Raw genomic sequence first — 21,820 nt, forward strand, 5'->3', positions numbered from 1 at the left:
GATAGATGACTGGCTTCCCATGTGGCTACCTCTAAACTTTCTTATTTTATTTTCCTCTTCTTTTCTCACCTTATTTTTGCATAAGATTTGTACTGTATATCAAGTCTTGGGTCTGTGGAAGGTTACGTGGTTCAACTAATATATTTGACCAGAATATTTTGTATCTCGGATTGTAATTCGTTACTTTCCACAGATTGTTGAAACCATGGAAGTTGATCTACTAAAACTGACGGAGAGCAAAATCTGGTGCAGCTGTGTGTGGTAGCCAATCAGCTTCTAACTTCAACTTCATGAAAGTGGTAGTAAACTTAAAGCGGAGTTCCACTCGTCAAAAAATAAAAGTCAGCCTACAAAAACTGTAGCTGTTGACTTTTAAAAAACAGCCACTTACCTGTCTCACGTTCCCGTGGTGTGTCCCCCGCAGCCCGTTTCATTGGCCGTCCTGTATTCCAGGAGGCCGGCATCTTCAGTGTGGGCACCCGGCTGTGACAGCTTGCGGCTACACAGCCGGGTACCCATTGCGCATGTGCGAGTAGCGCTGCGCTTCATGAATAGCCCTGTAGTCTTCTGGGACCTGTCACATATCCCAAAAGACTACAGGGACGAAGGGAGGACACCTTCCATTTCCGATCGCCTAGCCAATTGAACCGGAAGTGGCAGCGGGAACCTGTCAAATTCGGGTACCCGCTCCCCCCCCCGCCCCCCTAAGGTGCCAATCCTTAATGGGGAGCGGGGGAGCAGTCCTTAAAGCGGAACTTCCCCTTTTGGGTTGAGCTCTACTTTAAAAACAAAAGCACATCATGAAAGACTTACCTTGAAACAAAACCCTCCAGTGGCACGCTGTTACCTGTTGCACAGGCTTCCATCTTCAAATGGTCTTCCTTCTGGGTGCCCAGGCTGCAGCCGCTTGAATGGCCGAACCAGGATGACGTCACTCCCACGCATGCATGCAGCAGTCACAGCTGCGTCACAGAGCTCTGAAGGAACGGCATGGGCATTCTGTTCCTTCAGAGTGCATGCGCAGGGATGTCACCAGCTGCTGCTCACTAGAATATCTCCTAAACGGTGCACATTTAGGAGATATTCATTTTACCTACAGGTAAGCTTTATTATAAGCTTCCCTGTAGGTAACAAATAGTAACATTGATTATAGGACCACTCTAAGATTTGACAAGAAAACTGGAAGCTGATTGGTTTCTATGCAGAGCTGCACCATATTTTGCACTCTCCGGGTTTTGGTAAATCCACCCCGCTGCATATAATGAAAATACTTGGACTTATTTGTACACATGTATGTTTCATTTTGATTTTCAATAGAACTTTATTGTAAAAAAAAAATGTAATAACAAATACATAAAAAAAAGTCAGTTTTCAAACTTTGTCAAAAAAGGATTAAATATTGTGTACAAAGGCTTTAATTGACATCAAATTCACAGCTAAATACAAGAAATTCCAAACAACAAGTCTGAAGCTCTTAAAGCGTAATTCAAAGCATTGTAAAAGTACTGCTACTTCTTGTGTACACAAGTGACACATTTCAATGATACCGAGAGGAAGTCCACTCTGCAAAATGCTCAGTAGGTATGAAGGGAGACGCTGTGCGTTCGAATTTGCGCACCAGCTGCTGCATACCTTTCAAATCTTAAAATGCGGCTGTGTCCAAGCAGCCGATGCATCTCCATCCACTTCTATAGGCTGCCTGCACACAGCTCCAAGGGGATGCAAACACAGAAAACAGTGGCACAGCATGCAGGATGGGTTTTGGCACCATTGATGGAAAACTATTCTTCCCACTGACACCAACGACGGGGTACAATTCCTCCCACTGACACCATTGATAAGGCACAATTCATGCCAAAGACAAAACTGTAAGAGCACAATTCCTCTAATTGCAACCATTGATGGGGCATAATTCATATTGGCGACAGCACTATTCCTCCAATTATTGCCAACAATGGGGCACTATTCCTCCAATTATTACCAACAATAGGGCACTATTCCTCCAATTATTACCAACAATGGGGCACTATTCCTCCAATTATTACCAACAATGGGGCACTATTCCTCCCATTATTACCAACAATAGGGCACTATTCCTCCAATTATTACCAACAACGGGGCACTATTCCTCCAATTAATACCAACATTGGGGCACATTTCCTCTCAACATTGGTGATAAATTCTTCTTACCGACACGATTGATGGGTACTATTCCTCCCACTTACATTGTGGCATTATGCCTCCTATCACTGACTTGGTATTTTGTACTCCTGCTGATCACCAAGCAGGGGGCATTGTTAACTACCAATGATACTGTAACTGGAACATCTTCTACTCACACTGGCCACTGTCTGGCTACCCCTAAAATCTAAAGGACAGTGAACTTTGTTTATAACGTCTGAGGACCCCTGGTCTATGCAGTCATTATACATTCCATACCTTTGAAATGTTCCCTGCTCATTAGACCTTACAATCTAAGAGGGAGGGTACGGTTCTCTACTTGCCTTGAGTCCTTAGGGCACTACTCCTCCCACTGATACCAATGATGGGCAAATTCCTCCCACTGATACCACTGATGGAAAACTATTCTTCCCACTGACACCAACGACGGGGTACAATTCCTCCCACTGACACCATTGATAAGGCACAATTCATCCCAATGGCAAAACTGTAAGAGCACAATTCCTCTAATTTAAACCATTGATGGGGCATAATTCATCTTAGTGACAGCACTGATGGGGCACTATTCCTCCAATTATTACCAACAATGGGGCACTATTCCTCCAATTATTGCCAACAATGGGGCACTATTCCTCCAATTAATACCAACACTGGGGCACATTTCCTCTCAACATTGGGGAACAATTCTTCTTACCGACACTCCCACTATTCCTCCCACTGACATTGTGGCATTATGCCTCCTACCACTGACTTGGTATTTTGTACTCCTGCTGATCACCAAGCCCCGAGCATTGTTAACTACCAATGATACTGGAACATCTTCTACTCCCTCTGGCCACTGTCTGGCTACCCCTAAAATCTAAAGAACAGCGAACTGGCCCTTTGTTTATAAAGTCTGAAGACCCCCAGTCTATGCAGTCATTATACATTCCATACCTTTGAAGTGTTCCCTGATCAATACAATCAATGACTGCATGAACATGATACATTAGTGCCAAGCGCTTGTAAATCCTGGATACTTACCCTAAAGAAAACCCGCACATATTTGAACATGGGGTAGTTGTTGATGTCAAGGGGCAGATTGAGTTGAGTGCCCACCTGTACCCTGGGCGTGTGAGTGGGGACAACACATTGTACCAAGACGTTTATCTGAGCTGAAAAAAGAAAAAGAGAAGGACGTTTTATTACCATCTATTAAAAAAAAAGCATTTGCTTGCTTCCTTGCTTTTTGTGCATCTGTACATGCTGACCTCAGTGACCCATTAAAGTGGTAGTAAGCTGAGTAGTAGCACAATAAATATCTCCTAAACGTTCACCGCTTAGGAGATATTCTACAGAGGAGGAGCCAATTACGTCACTGGCGCATAAGCTGTGTGCCATGGCCGAGACTCCTCCACAATGCATGGGAGTGACGTCATCACGCTCGGCCATTCATGCCACAGCCTGCGAACCTGGAAGGCAGACCAGGTAAAGATGGAAGTGCCGCTGGAGGGCTTTGTTCTAAGATAGGTCTTTCATAATGTGCTAGTGTGCGATGCATACCAGCACATTATTATATTCCTTTGCAGCAGGAAACTTTTTTCTTTTCTTTTTTTTTTACTACTACTTTACCTATGACCTAGACAAACTTTCTAAAGGCCCCCCATGAAGAAGTTGGGAAGTATGTCACCAGCACACCAAGGATCTCCAGAACTACCTCCCCCCCCTCATAAAGATCAGCTTCTAAACAGTTCATATGCACTATTTCCAACACACATGTTCCTGAAAAAGGCTGCGGGTGCAAGTGGGTGCTGCTGTGAAACCAAAGACATTCAAAGAGAGAAGTATGTCATCAGCACACCAAGGATCTCCAGAACAGGTCCAAAGCTTTAGTCCTCATGCACACGGAACATTTATATATATATAAAAAATAAAAATCCTAATAGTGAATAAATACCACCAAAATAAAGTTTTATCTGTCTCAAAAAAATGCAAAAAAATTCATATGGATACAGTGTTGCATGACCGCGCAATTGTCATTCAAAGTATGACAGCGCTGAAAGCTGAAAATTGGCCTGGACTTGAAGTGGTTAAAACCATTAACTATCAAAGTGTGCAGAATATCAATATTTCTGCAATTTCTTTAAAGTTTAATAAAAGGATTGTGTTAATAATAAAAGTAGGTGTAAGCCCTAACTAGATGACATATGTTTTTCCTAAAGCACTGTGCATCAAAAACTATTTTCTTTTTTTTTAAATAAAATGTGTTAACTTTTTTTAAATTCCTTTGTTGCATCCCAGTGCTGCTGATCTCCTCCAGCCTTTTTCAGCCACTTGTAATCTACATGCACTGGCTCCAGCATCAGCTGCACATCAGTGGAAAAGCTTCCTGATAGTGACAATGGTGGACCACGCCACTTGTAGTCTACATGGGGGTGCATGCAGCTGGGTCGCAACACAGGCAGGCAATTGGGAGATGGTTTTAATTCCAATTCTCAAATGTCCCAAAACAGAAAGTACTTGAACGAGGGCACTAAAGGGAGGAACTCCAAATGGAATATGTATATGTGAAATATTTTTGAAAATGTGTTGTTCTTTTTTTACTGGAAAATCAAATAAAAGTTTAACAACTTCCCGCCCGGCCTATAGCAGATTGATGGCCGGGTGGGACACTCACTTTTATGACTGGGCGTCATATAACTCACGCGGCCGCGGCGCGATCTGTGTCCACTGGACGCAGCCAATGACATATCACTACACTGGCCCATTGCCAGTGTCATGTGACTGCTGTGACCAATCACAGCAGATCACATGTCAATTGTATACAATGGATGGCTTTCTGTCATGCCATCCATTGTATACAATTATGTTGTCAGCTGTGACTGGTCAAAGCAGTCACATGATACAGACAGGGCCAATCACAGCCCATCTGTATCATGTGATCAGCTTTGCCCAATCACAGCTAATCACAACTATCACGTGTTTTCACGGTTTATGTGTTTTGCATGAAATTAATAAGTAATTTTTTGGTATAACTAATTTTGTAGATTATTGATGAAATTATTTTGTGAGGATTTATTTTGAAGTACACATTACTTACTGGATTTATACGGCGAGTTTTACATTGGAAGAAAAGATTTATGGACTTTAATTTTTGTTTTTTTTCTAATGCAATAATTGTATGGACATTAAGAAGGTGTATGATTTTGATTTATACTTTCAAGGGTGAAAGTGGGACTTTTTGTAGTGATTTTTTCACAGGTTTTTATAGAATTTTTTGGACACGATTCACATTTATAATATAATCACAACAAAAGACTGAATGAATCAGTTTCATTCAGTAACAATGATTGCAAATATCAATGAAATACATCGGTATTAGCAATCGCAATGTGTTAGAAAAAAAAAAAATCCTGATCACTTGCCCAGAGTAGTTCAGTGTTACTATGGTAACATTGTATTGCTTTGGTCACAGTGTGCTGAAAAATAAAATAGTAAAAAAAAGGAAAAATGTAATAAAAAAAAAGTGATAGAAACATTTGAAAAGAAAAATACAAATGTAAATATTATTATTATTATTGTCACCAAAGACAGAAATTAAGAAAAGTGCTTTTTTTTCAAAAGTTTCAGGTGTTTTTTTGTTTTATTTAGCAAAAAATAAAAAAGTGGTGATTAAATACCACCAAAAGGAAATTTTATTTGTGTGAAAAAAATGATAAAAATTTCATATGGGTACAGTGTTGCATGACCACGCAATTGTCATTCAAAGTGTGACAGTGCTGAAAGCTGAAAATTGGCCTGAGCAGGAAGGGGGAAAAAGTGCCCGGTATTACTTACATGCAGCCTCTGATGATGATGATCATAATGACATCATCAGAGGCTACTTCCATGCAGCCTCTGATGATGAAGACATCATTAGAGGCTACTTCCATGCAGCCTCTGATGATGATGATGATGATAATGACATCATCAGAGGCTACTTCCATGCAGCCTCTGATGATGATGATGATGACATCATCAGAGGCTACTTCCATGCAGCCTCTGATGATGATGACATCATCAGAGGCTACTTCCATGCAGCCTCTGATGATGATGACATCATCAGAGGCTACTTCCATGCAGCCTCTGATGATGATGATAATGACATCATCAGAGGCTACTTCCATGCAGCCTCTGATGATGATGATGATGATAATGACATCATCAGAGGCTACTTCCATGCAGCCTCTGATGATGATGATGATGACATCATTAGAGGCTACTTCCATGCAGCCTCTGATGATGTCACCGCTGAAGTTCTGGCAAGTGAACAGTCAGGGCTGGAGCACAGCGGGTCGCTTGCTGTGCATCTCATCCATTCAGGAAAAGCCTTCTATTCTTTTCAAATTATACAAAGCATTCTGTGATTGCACAAGGGATGTGTGAATGTTGCGATCTCTCCTTGTCCAATCACAGAGCGCTTTGTATCCTTTGAAAAGAATACAAGATGTTTTCTGAATGAAGGAGCTGCACAGTGATTGACTCGTTGACATACTGGGACCTGTGCTTGCAGCACCACGTGGAAGCCCAAACATCACCCCAGTTGCAAAACACTTACTGATACCTAGCTACAGGGCCGTGGATAAGGGGGTACCACCAGTCCTCCTGTAATGGGCCCAGGCCAGCAGGGGGGCCCAGGCAGCTATGTGAATGGGATGTGGGCAGGGAGGATGACCGGCACAGTGTGGGGGACAGTTACTGGAACTGATCCCCTGTATGGCTATCTCTGCAGCAGCAGAAAGCTGTCTTCTTCTCTTCCTCCAGCTAGCTTTCAGGTGCTGTAGAGAGAGCCATACAGGGGATCAGTTCCAATAATTGCCTCTTCCTTTCTGGAATGAACACAATGAGTGATTGGTACTGATCAATCAATGTGTTCATTTGTAAGTGAAGCATAGTAAACTGTGTTTTTTGGGGGGCGGGGTGGGGCCCTGTCAGGTTTTCTGTATGGGGCCCCATGGCTTCTATCAGCAGCCCTGCCTAGCTAATACCCAAATAAAGTGTTTTGCCCACAGTTCAGCTTTAATTTTCCTAAGTGTGCAACCTACCCGGCGCTGTGCGGAGGAGTCCGGCCAGTTCAGCTGGGAGCTCCAGATGGGTGACATTGAACACTTCCCTTTTAGTCAGTTCCTGGAAATAACAAGGAAAAGATACAGAAAGATACAATCAGCAAAATGGGACAGTTTGAATGTTTCAATTGATACTATTTTTGGTATATGAATGATTACGACTCGTAATAGCAGCACCGACCTGCTCAGCCTTCCTGCGCTCCTCTTCAGCTTGCCTGCGGGCCTCTGCCTTCATCTATGGGCACAGGATAAAGCAATGTAAGATACAGACACATATAAGATGCAGGCATGATCCCTACAAGACATATAAATCTACCATGTCAATGCTAATAATAGGAGATCATCGTCTCATGTCAATAGTAATATTACAGCCTGTAAAAAAAAAAGTTTAAAACAAGTAAATCTGATGTACTTTCCTATCTATATACTAATGCCAGCAGCATAAAGAATAAACATAGTCCATGTTGAGATTGTGAAGTTCCACTTTAACTGCTTCCCGACCACCCTAGAGCAGATATACTGCTGCAGGGCGGCACGGGTGCGCAGAATCATGTATGTATACGTGATTTTGTATCTCTAGGTAGCGGGCGCACGTGAGGCGCGCTCGCGCGCTACCCGCATTCCCATTCGAGGCCACGGCTGTCAATCACTGAGTCCCGGCCGGTGATTACTTGCCGGCGCCCGGTGATTGCCGAGCATGTAAACAAAACAGTTCTCCTCCCTGGCAGCACGTGCACACTGCTTTGGATGGCTGTGCAGAGCACAGCCATCCAAAATAGTGTACTTACAGTGAAGCACACGGACACAGCACTTAGTGAAACAGCACACAGTTAACCCTTTGATCACCCCAGATGTTAACCCCTTCCTACCCAGTGTCATTACTAAAGCGTCAGTGCTTTTTATTAGCACTGATCACTGTATTGGTGTCACTGGGGATGTCGGTGACACCAAGTCAGTTCCCCCGAGTGTGAGAATGCCCGCCGCAGTCCAACTATAAGTCGCTGATTGCCGCCATTACTAGTAAAAATTAAAAAAAAAAATTCCAGTATCTATACCGCCATTTGTAGATGCTATAACTTTCACGTAAACCAATCAATTTACACGTATTGGGATTTTTTTTTAGCAAAGACACGGAGCAGAATACATTTTGGCCTAAATTTTTGATGAAATTTGATTTTTTAAATTTTTTTACCGGACATGTTTTATAGCAAAAAGTCAAAAATTTTGCTTTTCTCAAAATTGTCGGCTTTTTTTTTATAGCACAAAAAATAAAACCACACAGGCGATCAAATACCACCAAAAGAAAGCTCAATTTGTGGGAAAAAAGGGCGTAAATTTCTTTTGGTGTAGCGTTGCACGACTGCGCAATTGTCAGTTAAAGTAACAGCGCCCTAATGCACAAAATGGCCTGGTCAGGAAGGGAGGGGAAATCCTCTGGAAGGCAAGGGGTTAAAGACTCTGCTTTCCAGGATCCATTACTGTGGACTGATGATGGGGCCCTCATTTTGGCGAGGGTTGAGCACCCACAGGATTTGTTCTTCCCCCTTCCCTACTACCATGACCTCATTGCGATCTTTGGTGCGCATCATACCTACATTTTTGGTGTGGCTCCGTACCCGAAATGCATGGAGGATACAGACTGTGTCCTTTGATGATAATGATTGTGTTACCCTCTGCTGCTTCCCTGCCCTCCATGTGGAAGCCCTCCGCTGCTTCCCTGCCCTCCATGTGGAAGCCCTCCGCTGCTTCTCTGCCCTCCATGTGGAAGCCCTCCGCTGCTTCTCTGCCCTCCATGTGGAAGCCCTCTGCTGCTTCCCTGCCCTCCATGTGGAAGCCCTCTGCTGCTTCCCTTCCCTCCATGAGGAAGCCCTCTGCTGCTTCCCTGCCCTCCATGTGGAAGCCCTCTGCTGCTTCCCTGCCCTCCATGTGGAAGCCCTCCGCTGCTTCTCTGTCCTCCATGTGGAAGCCCTCCGCTGCTTCCCTGCCCTCCATGTGGAAGCTCTCCGCTGCTTCCCTGCCCTCCATGTGGAAGCCCTCCGCTGCTTCTCTGCCCTCCATGTGGAAGCCCTCCGCTGCTTCTCTGCCCTCCATGTGGAAGCCCTCCGCTGCTTCTCTGCCCTCCATGTGGAAGCCCTCCGCTGCTTCTCTGCCCTCCATGATGAAGCCCTCTGCTGCTTCTCTGCCCTCCATGTGGAAGCCCTCCGCTGCTTCCCTGCCCTCCATGTGGAAGCCCTCCGCTGCTTCTCTGCCCTCCATGTGGAAGCCCTCTGCTGCTTCTCTGCCCTCCATGTGGAAGCCCTCTGCTGCTTCTCTGCCCTCCATGTGGAAGCCCTCCGCTGCTGCTCTGCCCTCCATGTGGAAGCCCTCCGCTGCTTCTCTGCCCTCCATGTGGAAGCCCTCCGCTGCTTCTCTGCCCTCCATGATGAAGCCCTCCGCTGCTTCTCTGCCCTCCATGTGGAAGCCCTCCGCTGCTTCTCTGCCCTCCATGATGAAGCCCTCCGCTGCTTCTCTGCTCTCCATGTGGAAGCCCTCCGCTGCTTCCCTGCCCTCCATGTGGAAGCCCTCCGCTGCTTCTCTGCCCTCCATGTGGAAGCCCTCTGCTGCTTCTCTGCCCTCCATGTGGAAGCCCTCCGCTGCTTCCCTGCCCTCCATGTGGAAGCCCTCCGCTGCTTCCCTGCCCTCCATGTGGAAGCCCTCTGCTGCTTCCCTGCCCTCCATGTGGAAGCCATCTGCTGCTTCTCTGCCCTCCATGTGGAAGCCCTCCGCTGCTTCCCTGCCCTCCATGTGGAAGCCCTCCGCTGCTTCTCTGCCCTCCATGTGGAAGCCCTCTGCTGCTTCTCTGCCCTCCATGTGGAAGCCCTCCGCTGCTTCTCTGCCCTCCATGATGAAGCCCTCTGCTGCTTCTCTGCCCTCCATGTGGAAGCCCTCCGCTGCCTCCCTGCCCTCCATGTGGAAGCCCTCCGCTGCTTCCCTGCCCTCCATGTGGAAGCCCTCCGCTGCTTCCCTGCCCTCCATGTGGAAGCCCTCTGCTGCTTCCCTGCCCTCCATGTGGAAGCCATCTGCTGCTTCTCTGCCCTCCATGTGGAAGCCCTCCGCTGCTTCTCTGCCCTCCATGATGAAGCCCTCTGCTGCTTCTCTGCCCTCCATGTGGAAGCCCTCCGCTGCCTCCCTGCCCTCCATGTGGAAGCCCTCCGCTGCTTCTCTGCCCTCCATGATGAAGCCCTCTGCTGCTTCTCTGCCCTCCATGTGGAAGCCCTCCGCTGCCTCCCTGCCCTCCATGTGGAAGCCCTCCGCTGCTTCCCTGCCCTCCATGTGGAAGCCTTCCGCTGCTTCTCTGCCCTCCATGTGGAAGCCCTCTGCTGCTTCCCTGCCCTCCATGTGGAAGCCCTCCGCTGCTTCTCTGCCCTCCATGTGGAAGCCCTCCGCTGCTTCTCTGCCCTCCATGTGGAAGCCCTCCGCTGCTTCTCTGCCCTCCATGTGGAAGCCCTCTGCTGCTTCCCTGCCCTCCATGTGGAAGCCCTCCGCTGCTTCTCTGCTGTCCATGTGGAAGCCCTCTGCTGCTTCTCTGCCCTCCATGTGGAAGCCCTCTGCTGCTTCTCTGCCCTCCATGTGGAAGCCCTCTGCTGCTTCCCTGCCCTCCATGTGGAAGCCCTCCGCTGCTTCTCTGCCGTCCATGTGGAAGCCCTCTGCTGCTTCTCTGCCCTCCATGTGGAAGCCCTCCGCTGCTTCTCTGCCCTCCATGTGGAAGCCCTCCGCTGCTTCTCTGCCCTCCATGTGGAAGCCCTCTGCTGGCCAGTCCCCTAATGCACCCCTATGGATGAAGCAGAATGACTCACACTGGACCGCACTTCTGGAGCGAAGCGTACTTGCTTCATGTTGTCGCTGATCAGCTGTCTCCTCGAAGCTGGGCAGGGTGCGGCCGGGTCCAGCCCTGTTCAGGTCATACTTATTTATAGGTCTGGGATAGAAAGGTCCTGAAGCTGTGATATCACCTCTGCCAGCAACAGTCACTTTTCTCTCTGTGCCAGCATCTCACTGCACTGCCCTGCTTTAAAATTTCAGCTGAACATGTCAGAGTCGCTCCACTTAACACAGATATTTCTGTACTGCATATATGTCCGATAGGGAGAATACGTTTTGCCAAGTAGAGAGCTTTAGCTCTGACTCATCATGGGGAGTGTTGGACCTCTGCAGAGAGACCACTGCTTCCACACATAAAGCAAGGGTTCTTCTCTGCAGCATGCTGGCAGGCATCCATGATGGGGGTTATTGAACCTCTGCAGAGAAACCACTGCTTCCACACATAAAGCAAGGGTCCTTCTCTGCAGCATGCTGGAAGGCATCCATCATGAGGAGTGTTGGACCTCTGCAGAGAGACCACTGCTTCCACACATAAAGCAAGGGTCCTTCTCTGCAGCATGCTGGCAGGCATCCATGATGGGGAGTGTTGGACCTCTGCAGAGAGACCACTGCTTCCACACATAAAGCAAGGGTCCTTCTCTGCAGCATGCTGGAAGGCATCCATCATGAGGAGTGTTGGACCTCTGCAGAGAGACCACTGCTTCCACACATAAAGCAAGGGTCCTTCTCTGCAGCATGCTGGCAGGCATCCATGATGGGGGTTATTGAACCTCTGCAGAGAGACCACTGCTTCCACACATAAAGCAAGGGTCCTTCTCTGCAGCATGCTGGCAGGTATCCATCATGGGGAGTGTTGGACCTCTGCAGAGAGACCACTGCTCCCACACATAAAGCAAGGATCCTTCTCTGCAGCATGCTGGAAGGCATCCATCATGAGGAGTGTTGGACCTCTGCAGAGAGACCACTGCTTCTACAAATAAAGCAAGGGTCCTTTTCTGCAGCATGCTGGCAGGCATCCATCATGGGGAGTGTTGGACCTCTGCAGAGAGACCACTGCTTCTACAGATAAAGCAAGGGTCCTTCTCTGCAGCATGCTGGCAGGCATCCATCATGGGGAGTGTTGGGCCTCTGCAGAGAGACCACTGCTCCCACACATAAAGCAAGGGTCCTTCTCTGCAGCATGCTGGCAGGCATCCATCATGGGGATTGTTGGACCACTGCAGAGAGACCACTGCTTCCACACATAAAGCACACATAAAGCACATAAATCAGCAGTGCAGCACCTTTTTTGCATATTATTTATTTGCCTTTATGTTGATTGTTCACTCATTTTATGGATAAGTCGTGCAGCACCATTTCTTTTATACATCTTTTCTCAAAATGGTGATGCACTATTGATTCATAAAGTGAACCGGAATGACGTCACCATGCTTACGTCCTACGCGTTACGTCACATGACTTCTTCAGGGATTTATTCTGATTGTTCACTCACTTTATGGATAAGTAGCGCAGCTCCATTTCTATCTGTAAGATTGTGCACACCCTTTTGCTTTGATGCACTTTGAACCAGGGGCGGACTGACAACTCATGGGGCCCCCGGGCAATAGGGGATCATGGGGCCCCTGTGTCCTTGCCCAAACTCACAAAAGCCTATGAAAAAGGTACCAGGGGCATCTCATGGAGCCCCCTACTGACCCCGGGCCCTCGGGCAGTGCCCAAGTTTCCAAATGGTCAGTCCGCCCCTGCTTTGAACGTATTAAGCTGATCTGAACGGAAGGTACATTTTGGCTTTCAAATTCATTTTGTTTATGAAGGATCAGGGGCAGATTGACCATTTGGAAACTCGGGCACTGCCCGAGGGCCTGGGGTCAGTAGGGGGCCCCATGAGATGCCCCTGGAACCTTTTTCATAGGCTTTTTTGATTTTGGGCAAGGACACAGGGGCCCCATGATCCCCTATTGCCCGGGGGGCCCATGAGTTGTCAGTCCGCCCCTGTGAAGGATGGAATCAATGAAGGTCTCGGACTACATCAATGATGTTTATACAGACTGCGCCTTTGTATTCTGTATATGACGCTGACTGCTGGACTTTGAGCTCTAACAAGCAGAGCTGAATACAACTAAATATAAAAAATAACGCAGAACATTTCTGACTCATGTAAGCTGAAAACCAAATTATTTGTATGCAATTTCCAAAGCGCTTGTTTTTTGTTTTTTTTTACCTGTATATTGTATACTGTGTTATTTATATAATATTAGCAAAAAATATATATTTTACTATTTCTGCATGCTTTAAAATTAAAACCTACAAAATGCCTCAAGGTCAATAGGTGGTCCTGGAGTCCCTAATCAAAACTCCAATAGTAAACCAAACAAAAAAAAAGACTAGTTATGGACCCTCATGCACACGGAATTTTTTGATAACACTGGTAACGTTAGCTGCGCACAGTCACATTAAAAACGTGAATTTTTCAGCTTTTTTTAGCGTTTTTGCATTAGCGTTTAGCTGCATTTTTTAGAGTTTTTTTTTACCAAAAAATACATTTTCTTTTGGTCAAAAAACCATCTAATAATGCTGGTTTGTGGTGGTTTTCTGCGTTTTTCAGCATTTTTACAGCTAAAAACTCCTCTAGAAACCCACTAGTTCTGGATTTTTTTTCCAGCCAAAAAACGTCCCTGCCAAAAAACGTTGATTACAGTCTATGTGTGTATGGGCACATAGGATAACATGCTGGGGGGTTTACTGGATGTAGAAAAAAAAAACACCAAAAGCCAAAAACAGCTGCTGTAAAAGACACCTCAAAGACATTCTGGTACAGGGGCGGACTGATCATTTGGAAACTTGGGCACTGCCCGAGGGCCCGGGGTCAGTAGGGGGCCCCATGAGATGCCCCTGGTACCTTTTCATAGGCTTTTTTGAGTTTGGGCAAGGACACAGGGGCCCCATGATTCTCTATTGCCCGGGGGCCCCATGAGTTGTCAGTCCGCCCCTGTTCTGGTAGGTAAATTTATTCCTGGCTCAATTGTCCCTAGTATGTGTATTTATGAATGTGAGTTAGGGACCTTAGATTGTAAGCTCCTGGGGGGCAGGGACCTTAGATTGTACGCCCCTTGAGGGTTAGGGACCTTAGATTGTAAGCTCCTGGGGGGCAGGGACCTTAGATTGTACGCCCCTTGAGGGTTAGGGACCTTAGATTGTAAGCTCCTGGGGGGCAGGGACTGATGGGAATGTACAGTGTGTAAAGCATGGCCTAAATTCTCTGTGCCATATGAATGCCTGTAATAATAAGAATGGAAATTTCCTGAAGTGACTCCTGTGACACATCATCTTACCCTCAGATATCTCCTCCGGTTCACGTACATACGGACCACGGCTCGGAACTTCTGCAAACTTTTCCGATAGTTCTGAAACTTCCGTCTGATGATAGAAAGAAAACATCACTTTCTGGAAGAACGCCTTATAAGAAAATGTTGTTTTTTCCAGTAAATTCTACACAAGTTTTTCATAAAACATAACTCAAGGAAAAAACTTTTTTTAGAGGGTGAAGAGGGATTAGAACCCCTGTCAGGTTTTTTGCTGTCTTTGCCCCAGTTAGGGAGATTTGTCCTCTTTATTTGTTCTCCCCGAGAGTAAAAGTAAACCCCAAGTTTTGGGTTGTCACCAGAACAGGAATGCAGGGAAATCTGCCAATGGGGACACTAGTTTGAGATTCCTTCACTGAAAGGATTTCCTCTCACTTCCTGTTTTAGCTATGGGACAAGACCTGAAGGCAAAAAAAAAAACAAAACTGATAGGGGTTGTGATCCTCACTTAGGGCTCGTTCACACTAGGCTGTTTTGCCAACGCTTGCCAAACGCCCCTATAGCGTTTGGCAAGCGTTGGTCCGGTGTTTGCGGAGCGTTTTTAACGCTCGGCAAACGCTCCGCAAACGCCGCATGCGCGGTTTAGCGGCGGTTGCTAGGCGTTTGCCGAGCGTTAATAACGCCCCACAAACGCCTATAATGCATTTGAGTGGTGTTACCGCTCCGCAAACACCCCGCAACCGCGTCGCAACCGCACCGCAAACGCCGGCCGGGCGTTTGCGGAGCAGCACCATAGACGAGAATAGGAGGCTTCAAAGCCTCCTGACTCGACCAGAGGCGTCCGTTTTGCCGCGACGCAATGCGACGCGACGCAAACGCTCCTGTTAGAACAGCACCATGTGCTGTAATGTGCAGAATTGGCAGAGGCGTTTGGGAAGCGGTAAAAACGCTTCCCAAACGCCTCTCTGCCACCTGCACACAACGCTAGTGTGAACGTAGCCTTACTCTAGTCCAAAGTTAAAAAGGAAAAAAAAAGCACAGTGGATAAATGGTTAGCACTTCCGCCTGGCAGTACTAGGGGTCGTTGGTTTGAATCCCAACCACAGCACCACCTGCCTGGAGTTAGCATGTTCTCCCTGTGCTTGTGTGGGTTTCCTCTGGGTACTCCGGTTGTTTTACTACTATGTTTGTGAGTATGTCTCCTAAATCAATACATCCATTAACTGTTTACTGAGGTAATGCGCAAGGCTGGTGCGCTCTGTCTTTTGTTCTTCACTACTGTGGTCAAGCTGACAGGTTGTTTTTTTTCCAAGCTCAGTATCAGAAAGAAGAAAAGAAAGAAAGAAAGAAAGAAAGAAAGAAAGAAAGAGAAGGAAAGAAAGAAGGAAAGAAAGAAGGAAAGAAAGAAGGAAAGAAAGAAGGAAAGAAAGAAAGAAGGAAAGAAAGAAGGAAGGAAAGAAAGAAAGAAGGAAAGAAAGAAAGAAGGAAAGAAAGAAAGAAGGAAAGAAAGAAAGAAAGAAAGAAAGAAAGAAGGAAAGAAAGAAGGAAGGAAAGAAAGAAAGAAGGAAAGAAAGAAAGAAGGAAAGAAAGAAGGAAAGAAAGAAAGAAAGAAGGAAAGAAAGAAAGAAGGAAAGAAAGAAAGAAAGAAAGAAAGAAAGAAAGAAAGAAGGAAAGAAGGAAAGAAGGAAAGAAAGATGGAAAGAAAGATGGAAAGAAAGATGGAAGGAAAGAAGGAAGGAAGGAAAGAAGGAAGGAAAGAAGGAAGGAAAGAAAGGAAGGAAAGAAAGAAGGAAAGAAAGAAAGAAAGAAAGAAAGAAGGAAAGAAGGAAAGAAGGAAAGAAGGAAAGAAAGAAGGAAAGAAAGAAGGAAGGAAAGAAGGAAGGAAAGAAAGGAAGGAAAGAAAGAAGGAAAGAAAGAAGGAAAGAAAGAAAGAAAGAAAGAAAGAAAGAAAGAAGGAAAGAAGGAAAGAAGGAAAGAAAGAAGGAAAGAAAGAAGGAAAGAAAGAAGGGAAGGAAAGAAAGAAGGAAAGAAAGAAGGAAAGAAAGAAAGAAGGAAAGAAAGAAGGAAAGAAAGAAAGAAGGAAAGAAAGAAGGAAAGAAAGAAGGAAGGAAAGAAAGAAAGAAAGAAAGAAGGAAAGAAAGAAGGAAAGAAAGAAGGAAAGAAAGAAAGAAAGAAAGAAAGAAAGAAGGAAAGAAAGAAAGAAAGAAAGAAAGAAAGAAAGAAAGAAAGAAAGAAAGAAAGAAAGAAAGAAAGAAAGAAAGAAAGAAAGAAAGAAGGAAAGAAGGAAAGAAAGATGGAAAGAAAGATGGAAAGAAAGAAGGAAGGAAAGAAGGAAGGAAGGAAAGAAGGAAGGAAAGAAAGAAGGAAGGAAAGAAGGAAAGAAAGTAGGAAAGAAAGAAGGAAAGAAAGAAGGAAAGAAAGAAGGAAAGAAAGAAAGAAGGAAAGAAAGAAAGAAGGAAAGATGGAAAGAAAGAAGGAAGGAAAGAAGGAAGGAAAGAAGGAAAGAAAGAAGGAAAGAAAGAAGGAAAGAAAGAAAGAAGGAAAGAAAGAAAGAAGGAAAGAAAGAAAGAAAGAAAGAAAGAAGGAAAGAAAGAAGGAAAGAAAGAAGGAAAGAAGGAAAGAAAGAAAGAAGGAAAGAAAGAAGGAAAGAAAGAAAGAAGGAAAGAAAGAAGGAAAGAAAGAAGGAAAGAAAGAAGGAAAGAAAGAAAGAAGGAAAGAAAGAAAGAAGGAAAGAAAGAAAGAAGGAAAGAAAGAAGGAAAGAAAGAAAGAAGGAAAGAAAGAAGGAAAGAAAGAAGGAAAGAAAGAAGGAAAGAAAGAAAGAAGGAAAGAAAGAAAGAAGGAAGGAAAGAAAGAAAGAAGGAAAGAAAGAAGGAAAGAAAGAAGGAAGGAAAGAAAGAAGGAAAGAAAGAAAGAAGGAAAGAAGGAAAGAAAGAAGGAAAGAAAGAAGGAAAGAAAGAAGGAAAGAAAGAAAGAAGGAAAGAAAGAAAGAAGGAAAGAAAGAAGGAAGGAAAGAAAGATGGAAAGAAAGAAGGAAAGAAAGATGGAAAGAAAGAAGGAAGGAAAGAAGGAAGGAAAGAAAGAAGGAAAGAAAGAAGGAAAGAAGGAAAGAAAGAAGGAAAGAAAGAAGGAAAGAAAGATGGAAAGAAAGATGGAAAGAAAGAAGGAAAGAAAGAAAGAAGGAAAGAAAGAAAGAAGGAAAGAAAGAAGGAAGGAAAGAAAGAAGGAAAGAAAGAAAGAAAGAAAGAAGGAAAGAAAGAAAGAAAGAAAGAAGGAAAGAAGGAAAGAAAGAAGGAAAGAAAGAAGGAAAGAAAGAAGGAAAGAAAGAAAGAAGGAAAGAAAGAAAGAAGGAAAGAAAGAAGGAAAGAAAGAAGGAAGGAAAGAAAGATGGAAAGAAAGAAGGAAAGAAAGATGGAAAGAAAGAAGGAAGGAAAGAAGGAAGGAAAGAAAGAAGGAAAGAAAGAAGGAAAGAAGGAAAGAAAGAAGGAAAGAAAGAAGGAAAGAAAGATGGAAAGAAAGATGGAAAGAAAGAAGGAAAGAAAGAAAGAAGGAAAGAAAGAAAGAAGGAAAGAAAGAAGGAAGGAAAGAAAGAAGGAAAGAAAGAAAGAAAGAAAGAAAGAAAGAAAGAAAGAAAGAAAGATGGAAAGAAAGATGGAAAGAAAGATGGAAAGAAAGAAGGAAAGAAAGAAAGAAGGAAAGAAAGAAGGAAAGAAAGAAGGAAAGAGAGAAGGAAGGAAAGCAAGATGGAAAGAAAGAAGGAAAGAAAGAAAGAAGGAAAGAAGGAAAGAAAGAAGGAAAGAAAGAAAGAAGGAAAGAAAGAAGGAAAGAAAGAAGGAAGGAAAGAAAGATGGAAAGAAAGATGGAAAGAAAGAAGGAAGGAAAGAAGGAAGGAAAGAAGGAAAGAAAGAAGGAAAGAAAGAAGGAAAGAAAGAAGGAAAGAAAGAAGGAAAGAAAGAAAGAAGGAAAGAAAGAAAGAAGGAAAGAAAGAAGGAAAGAAAGAAGGAAGGAAAGAGGAAAGAAAGAAGGAAAGAAAGAAAGAAGGAAAGAAGGAAAGAGAGAAGGAAAGAGAGAAGGAAAGAGAGAAGGAAAGAAAGAAGGAAAGAAAGAAGGAAAGAAAGAAGGAAAGAAAGAAAGAAAGAAAGAAGGAAAGAAAGAAGGAAAGAAAGAAAGAAGGAAAGAAAGAAAGAAGGAAAGAAAGAAGGAAAGAAAGAAGGAAAGAAAGAAAGAAGGAAAGAAAGAAAGAAGGAAAGAAAGAAAGAAGGAAAGAAAGAAGGAAAGAAAGAAGGAAAGAAAGAAAGAAGGAAAGAAAGAAAGAAGGAAAGAAAGAAAGAAGGAAGGAAAGAAAGAAAGAAGGAAAGAAGGAAAGAAGGAAAGAAAGATGGAAAGAAAGAAGGAAAGAAAGATGGAAAGAAAGAAAGATGGAAAGATGGAAAGAAAGAAAGATCACAGAGGTGTAAATAAATTTATACTATAAATGGGAAGGAGAGAGAGAGATGCACAAGGCTGGTGCGCTCTGTCTTTTGTTCTTCACTACTGTGGTCTAGCTGACAGGTTGTTTTTTTCCAAGCTCAGTCTACCCCGAAGTTATATTTCACTTATACCTAGCCAAGTAGCCTCGTGCCAGTGCCTGCAGGTTAATGATCCGGTATCGCAAGGTGGTGTAACGTTTCCGGGTGAGGTACCCACGGCTGTAGCGCTGTAGAGTCACGGCCGCCTTGTTCATCAGTTGGTCCCGTTTACTTTCCAGCTGCTGGTAGAGATTCTCCTTCATGAAAAGCTGAAGAGAAAAAGAAAAGAAGGAGGGGGCTGAGTGTCAGTATTGGGGGGGAGAGACTAATTCAAAACGTGAATATCAAAAATTCTGGATAATCTGAATAATAGTTATACAATCATGGGTGAATTCCCCTTCCTTTAGCCAGAATCTAATTAAAGTGGAACTTTAGTCAGACATTTCGTTCCTGCTAGATCACTTCAGGCTGGCCCTTTTTGCAGATATTGCTATGTAAAACATTAAGTACCTATACTGTTTACAATCCAGTAATACACTATCTCACTCTGCTCCGCACATGCTCAGTTGCTATCTTTTTTTCAGTACTGTGCCAAAAATGTAGAGGCCGATCTGCTGACAGCCTAAAGATTTACTGCTGCCCAGGGCTCTGGGCTTCAGCAAAATGGCCACCTACAGTAAGACGAAATAGGAACAATTTACAGCACACGCTAATTTTGGTAGCATAATTATTAATGTGGAATGTATGTTCCACATTAAAAAAAACACATTTTTTTTTTAATCAAGTTGTTATGAGTAATGTTGCATAAGAAGTACAATGGAAGAACTGACTTTTAGAAAACTGTCTACCATTATTCTTATGATTAATTTGAGAATATGACAATAGATAGATAGATAGATAGATAGATAGATAGATAGATAGATAGATAGATAGATAGATAGATAGATATGAATAGATAGATAGATAGATAGATAGATAGATAGATAGATAGATAGATAGATATGGATAGATAGATAGATAGATAGATAGATAGATAGATAGATATAGATAGATAGATAGATAGATAGATAGATAGATAGATAGATAGATAGATATGGATAGATAGATAGATAGATAGATAGATAGATATGAATAGATAGATAGATAGATAGATAGATAGATATGAATAGATAGATAGATAGATAGATAGATAGATAGATAGATAGATAGATAGACAGACAGACATTATCCACAGAAAAATGCTTGATTAGAGTCGATTGCTGGTTTAGCCCATGCCCAGTTACCTTGCTGACCCCAATGCAGTACATATTGGGGGATACAGAAGGACACAATTTTTTCAGCAAAGTCACACATATCTGCCCATCTGCATGGATATTACGTCCCAGGTCCATAACACAGCGATACCTGGAGATATGAGATCGAAGACAGTGATTTAGAGAAGTTAATATGTTGCTACAAAGTTCACACAAGCTGCACCAATACCCCATGCTGTACATTGATAAGTGTGTAACTCATGCCATCTAGTGACTAGTATTAGTATTAGAATATGATATAATAGAGCAGTGATGGTCAGCTTGAAAATAATAGAGGGTCTCTATACTACAAGTGTTGGGGGGACACTTCCAGAGGACCCCACAATAGCAACATTCCAAAATTTCAGTCCTGCTTCATTTTTTTCAGTGTATGCACACTGAAGAAGTTGAAGTACAATAACCCCTCAACATTTGTGTCAGCGAGTGCAAAAAAAACCTCAGCATTGGTGTCAGTGAGTGCAATAATAAACCTCAGCATTAGTGTCAGTGAATGCAACATAACCCCCAGCATTGGTGACAGTGATTGTAAAATAACCCCAGCATTGGTTACAGTGATTGTAAAATAACCCCCAGCATTGGTGACAGTGATTGTAAAATAACCCCCAGCATTGGTGTCAGTGAGTGCAACATAACCCCCAGCATTGTTGACAGTGATTGTGAAATAACCCCCAGCATTGGTGACAGTGAGTGCAAAATAACCCCCAGCATTGGTGACAGTGATTGTAAAATAACCCCCAGCATTGGTGTCAGTGAATGTAAAATAACCCCTAGCATTGGTGTCAGTGAATGTAAAATAACCCCCAGCATTGGTGTCAGTGAATGTAAAATAACCCCCAGCATTGGTGTCAGTGAATGTAAAATAACCCCCAGCATTGGTGTCAGTGAGTGCAAAATAACCCCCAGCATTGGTGACAGTGATTGTAAAATAACCCCTAGCATTGGTGTCAGTGAGTGTAAAATAACCCCCAGCATTAGTGACAGTAAGTGTAAAATAATCCCCAAAACTGGTGCCAGTGGATGCAATAATAACCCCAAGCACTGATATCATTGACTGTAATAAACCCCCTCCAGCATTGGTATCAGTGAACATATTAATAGCCCCCAACATTGGTGTCAGTGGATACAATAATAACCCTCAGCATCAGTGTCCGTAGATGCAATAACCCGTACAATCTAGATAGATTTGAAGAATACTAAACAAGTGTATGAATAGCTCTGAAAAACAAGCTTTACCTGCTAAGGAAGATATGGAATGGAATCCGAACAGGGAAGCCCTCCTTCCGTATGCGAATGGTCTCCAGGATCCCAGAGTATTTCAGCTGACTGACAACAATATCAGCCTCGAACATCCCAGGCTCCTGCAAACATTACAGACCAGCCTCAGATACCACATACAAGGTGGCATCAAAAAGTTTTGAGACTAGTTTTGTAACATGCCAACAGATGGCAGCACAAGGCTGCATTCACAGTCACAGGGAACCCTGACCTTAATAAGTCAGTGTGCCAAAACACATCATCCTGTGTACATCGGGAGCTGTGCAACTGGTGCTATTCTGACCACGTGTTACCACGC

At 44.0% G+C, this 21,820-nt stretch overlaps 1 protein-coding gene across 1 annotated transcript in view; it reads right to left on the reverse strand.

The window, feature by feature from the left end:
• MYO15A (myosin XVA) overlaps positions 1–21,820 on the reverse strand; it is a 162,140-nt gene that overhangs the window by 88,650 nt on the left and 51,670 nt on the right. The window contains exons 19-25 of the mRNA XM_089694083.1: positions 21,481–21,605; positions 20,218–20,338; positions 19,028–19,203; positions 14,459–14,543; positions 7,447–7,500; positions 7,245–7,326; positions 3,205–3,335 (exon numbers count right to left, since the gene is read on the reverse strand). Of these exons, the coding sequence (XP_089550209.1) occupies positions 3,205–3,335; positions 7,245–7,326; positions 7,447–7,500; positions 14,459–14,543; positions 19,028–19,203; positions 20,218–20,338; positions 21,481–21,605 (774 nt within the window). The remainder of the gene's footprint in view (positions 1–3,204; positions 3,336–7,244; positions 7,327–7,446; positions 7,501–14,458; positions 14,544–19,027; positions 19,204–20,217; positions 20,339–21,480; positions 21,606–21,820) is intronic.

Source organism: Staurois parvus, unplaced genomic scaffold, assembly GCF_062004578.1.
Source record: "Staurois parvus isolate SC_StPar_1 unplaced genomic scaffold, SC_StPar_1.0 ptg000649l, whole genome shotgun sequence".
NCBI classification, from domain to species: domain Eukaryota; kingdom Metazoa; phylum Chordata; class Amphibia; order Anura; family Ranidae; genus Staurois; species Staurois parvus.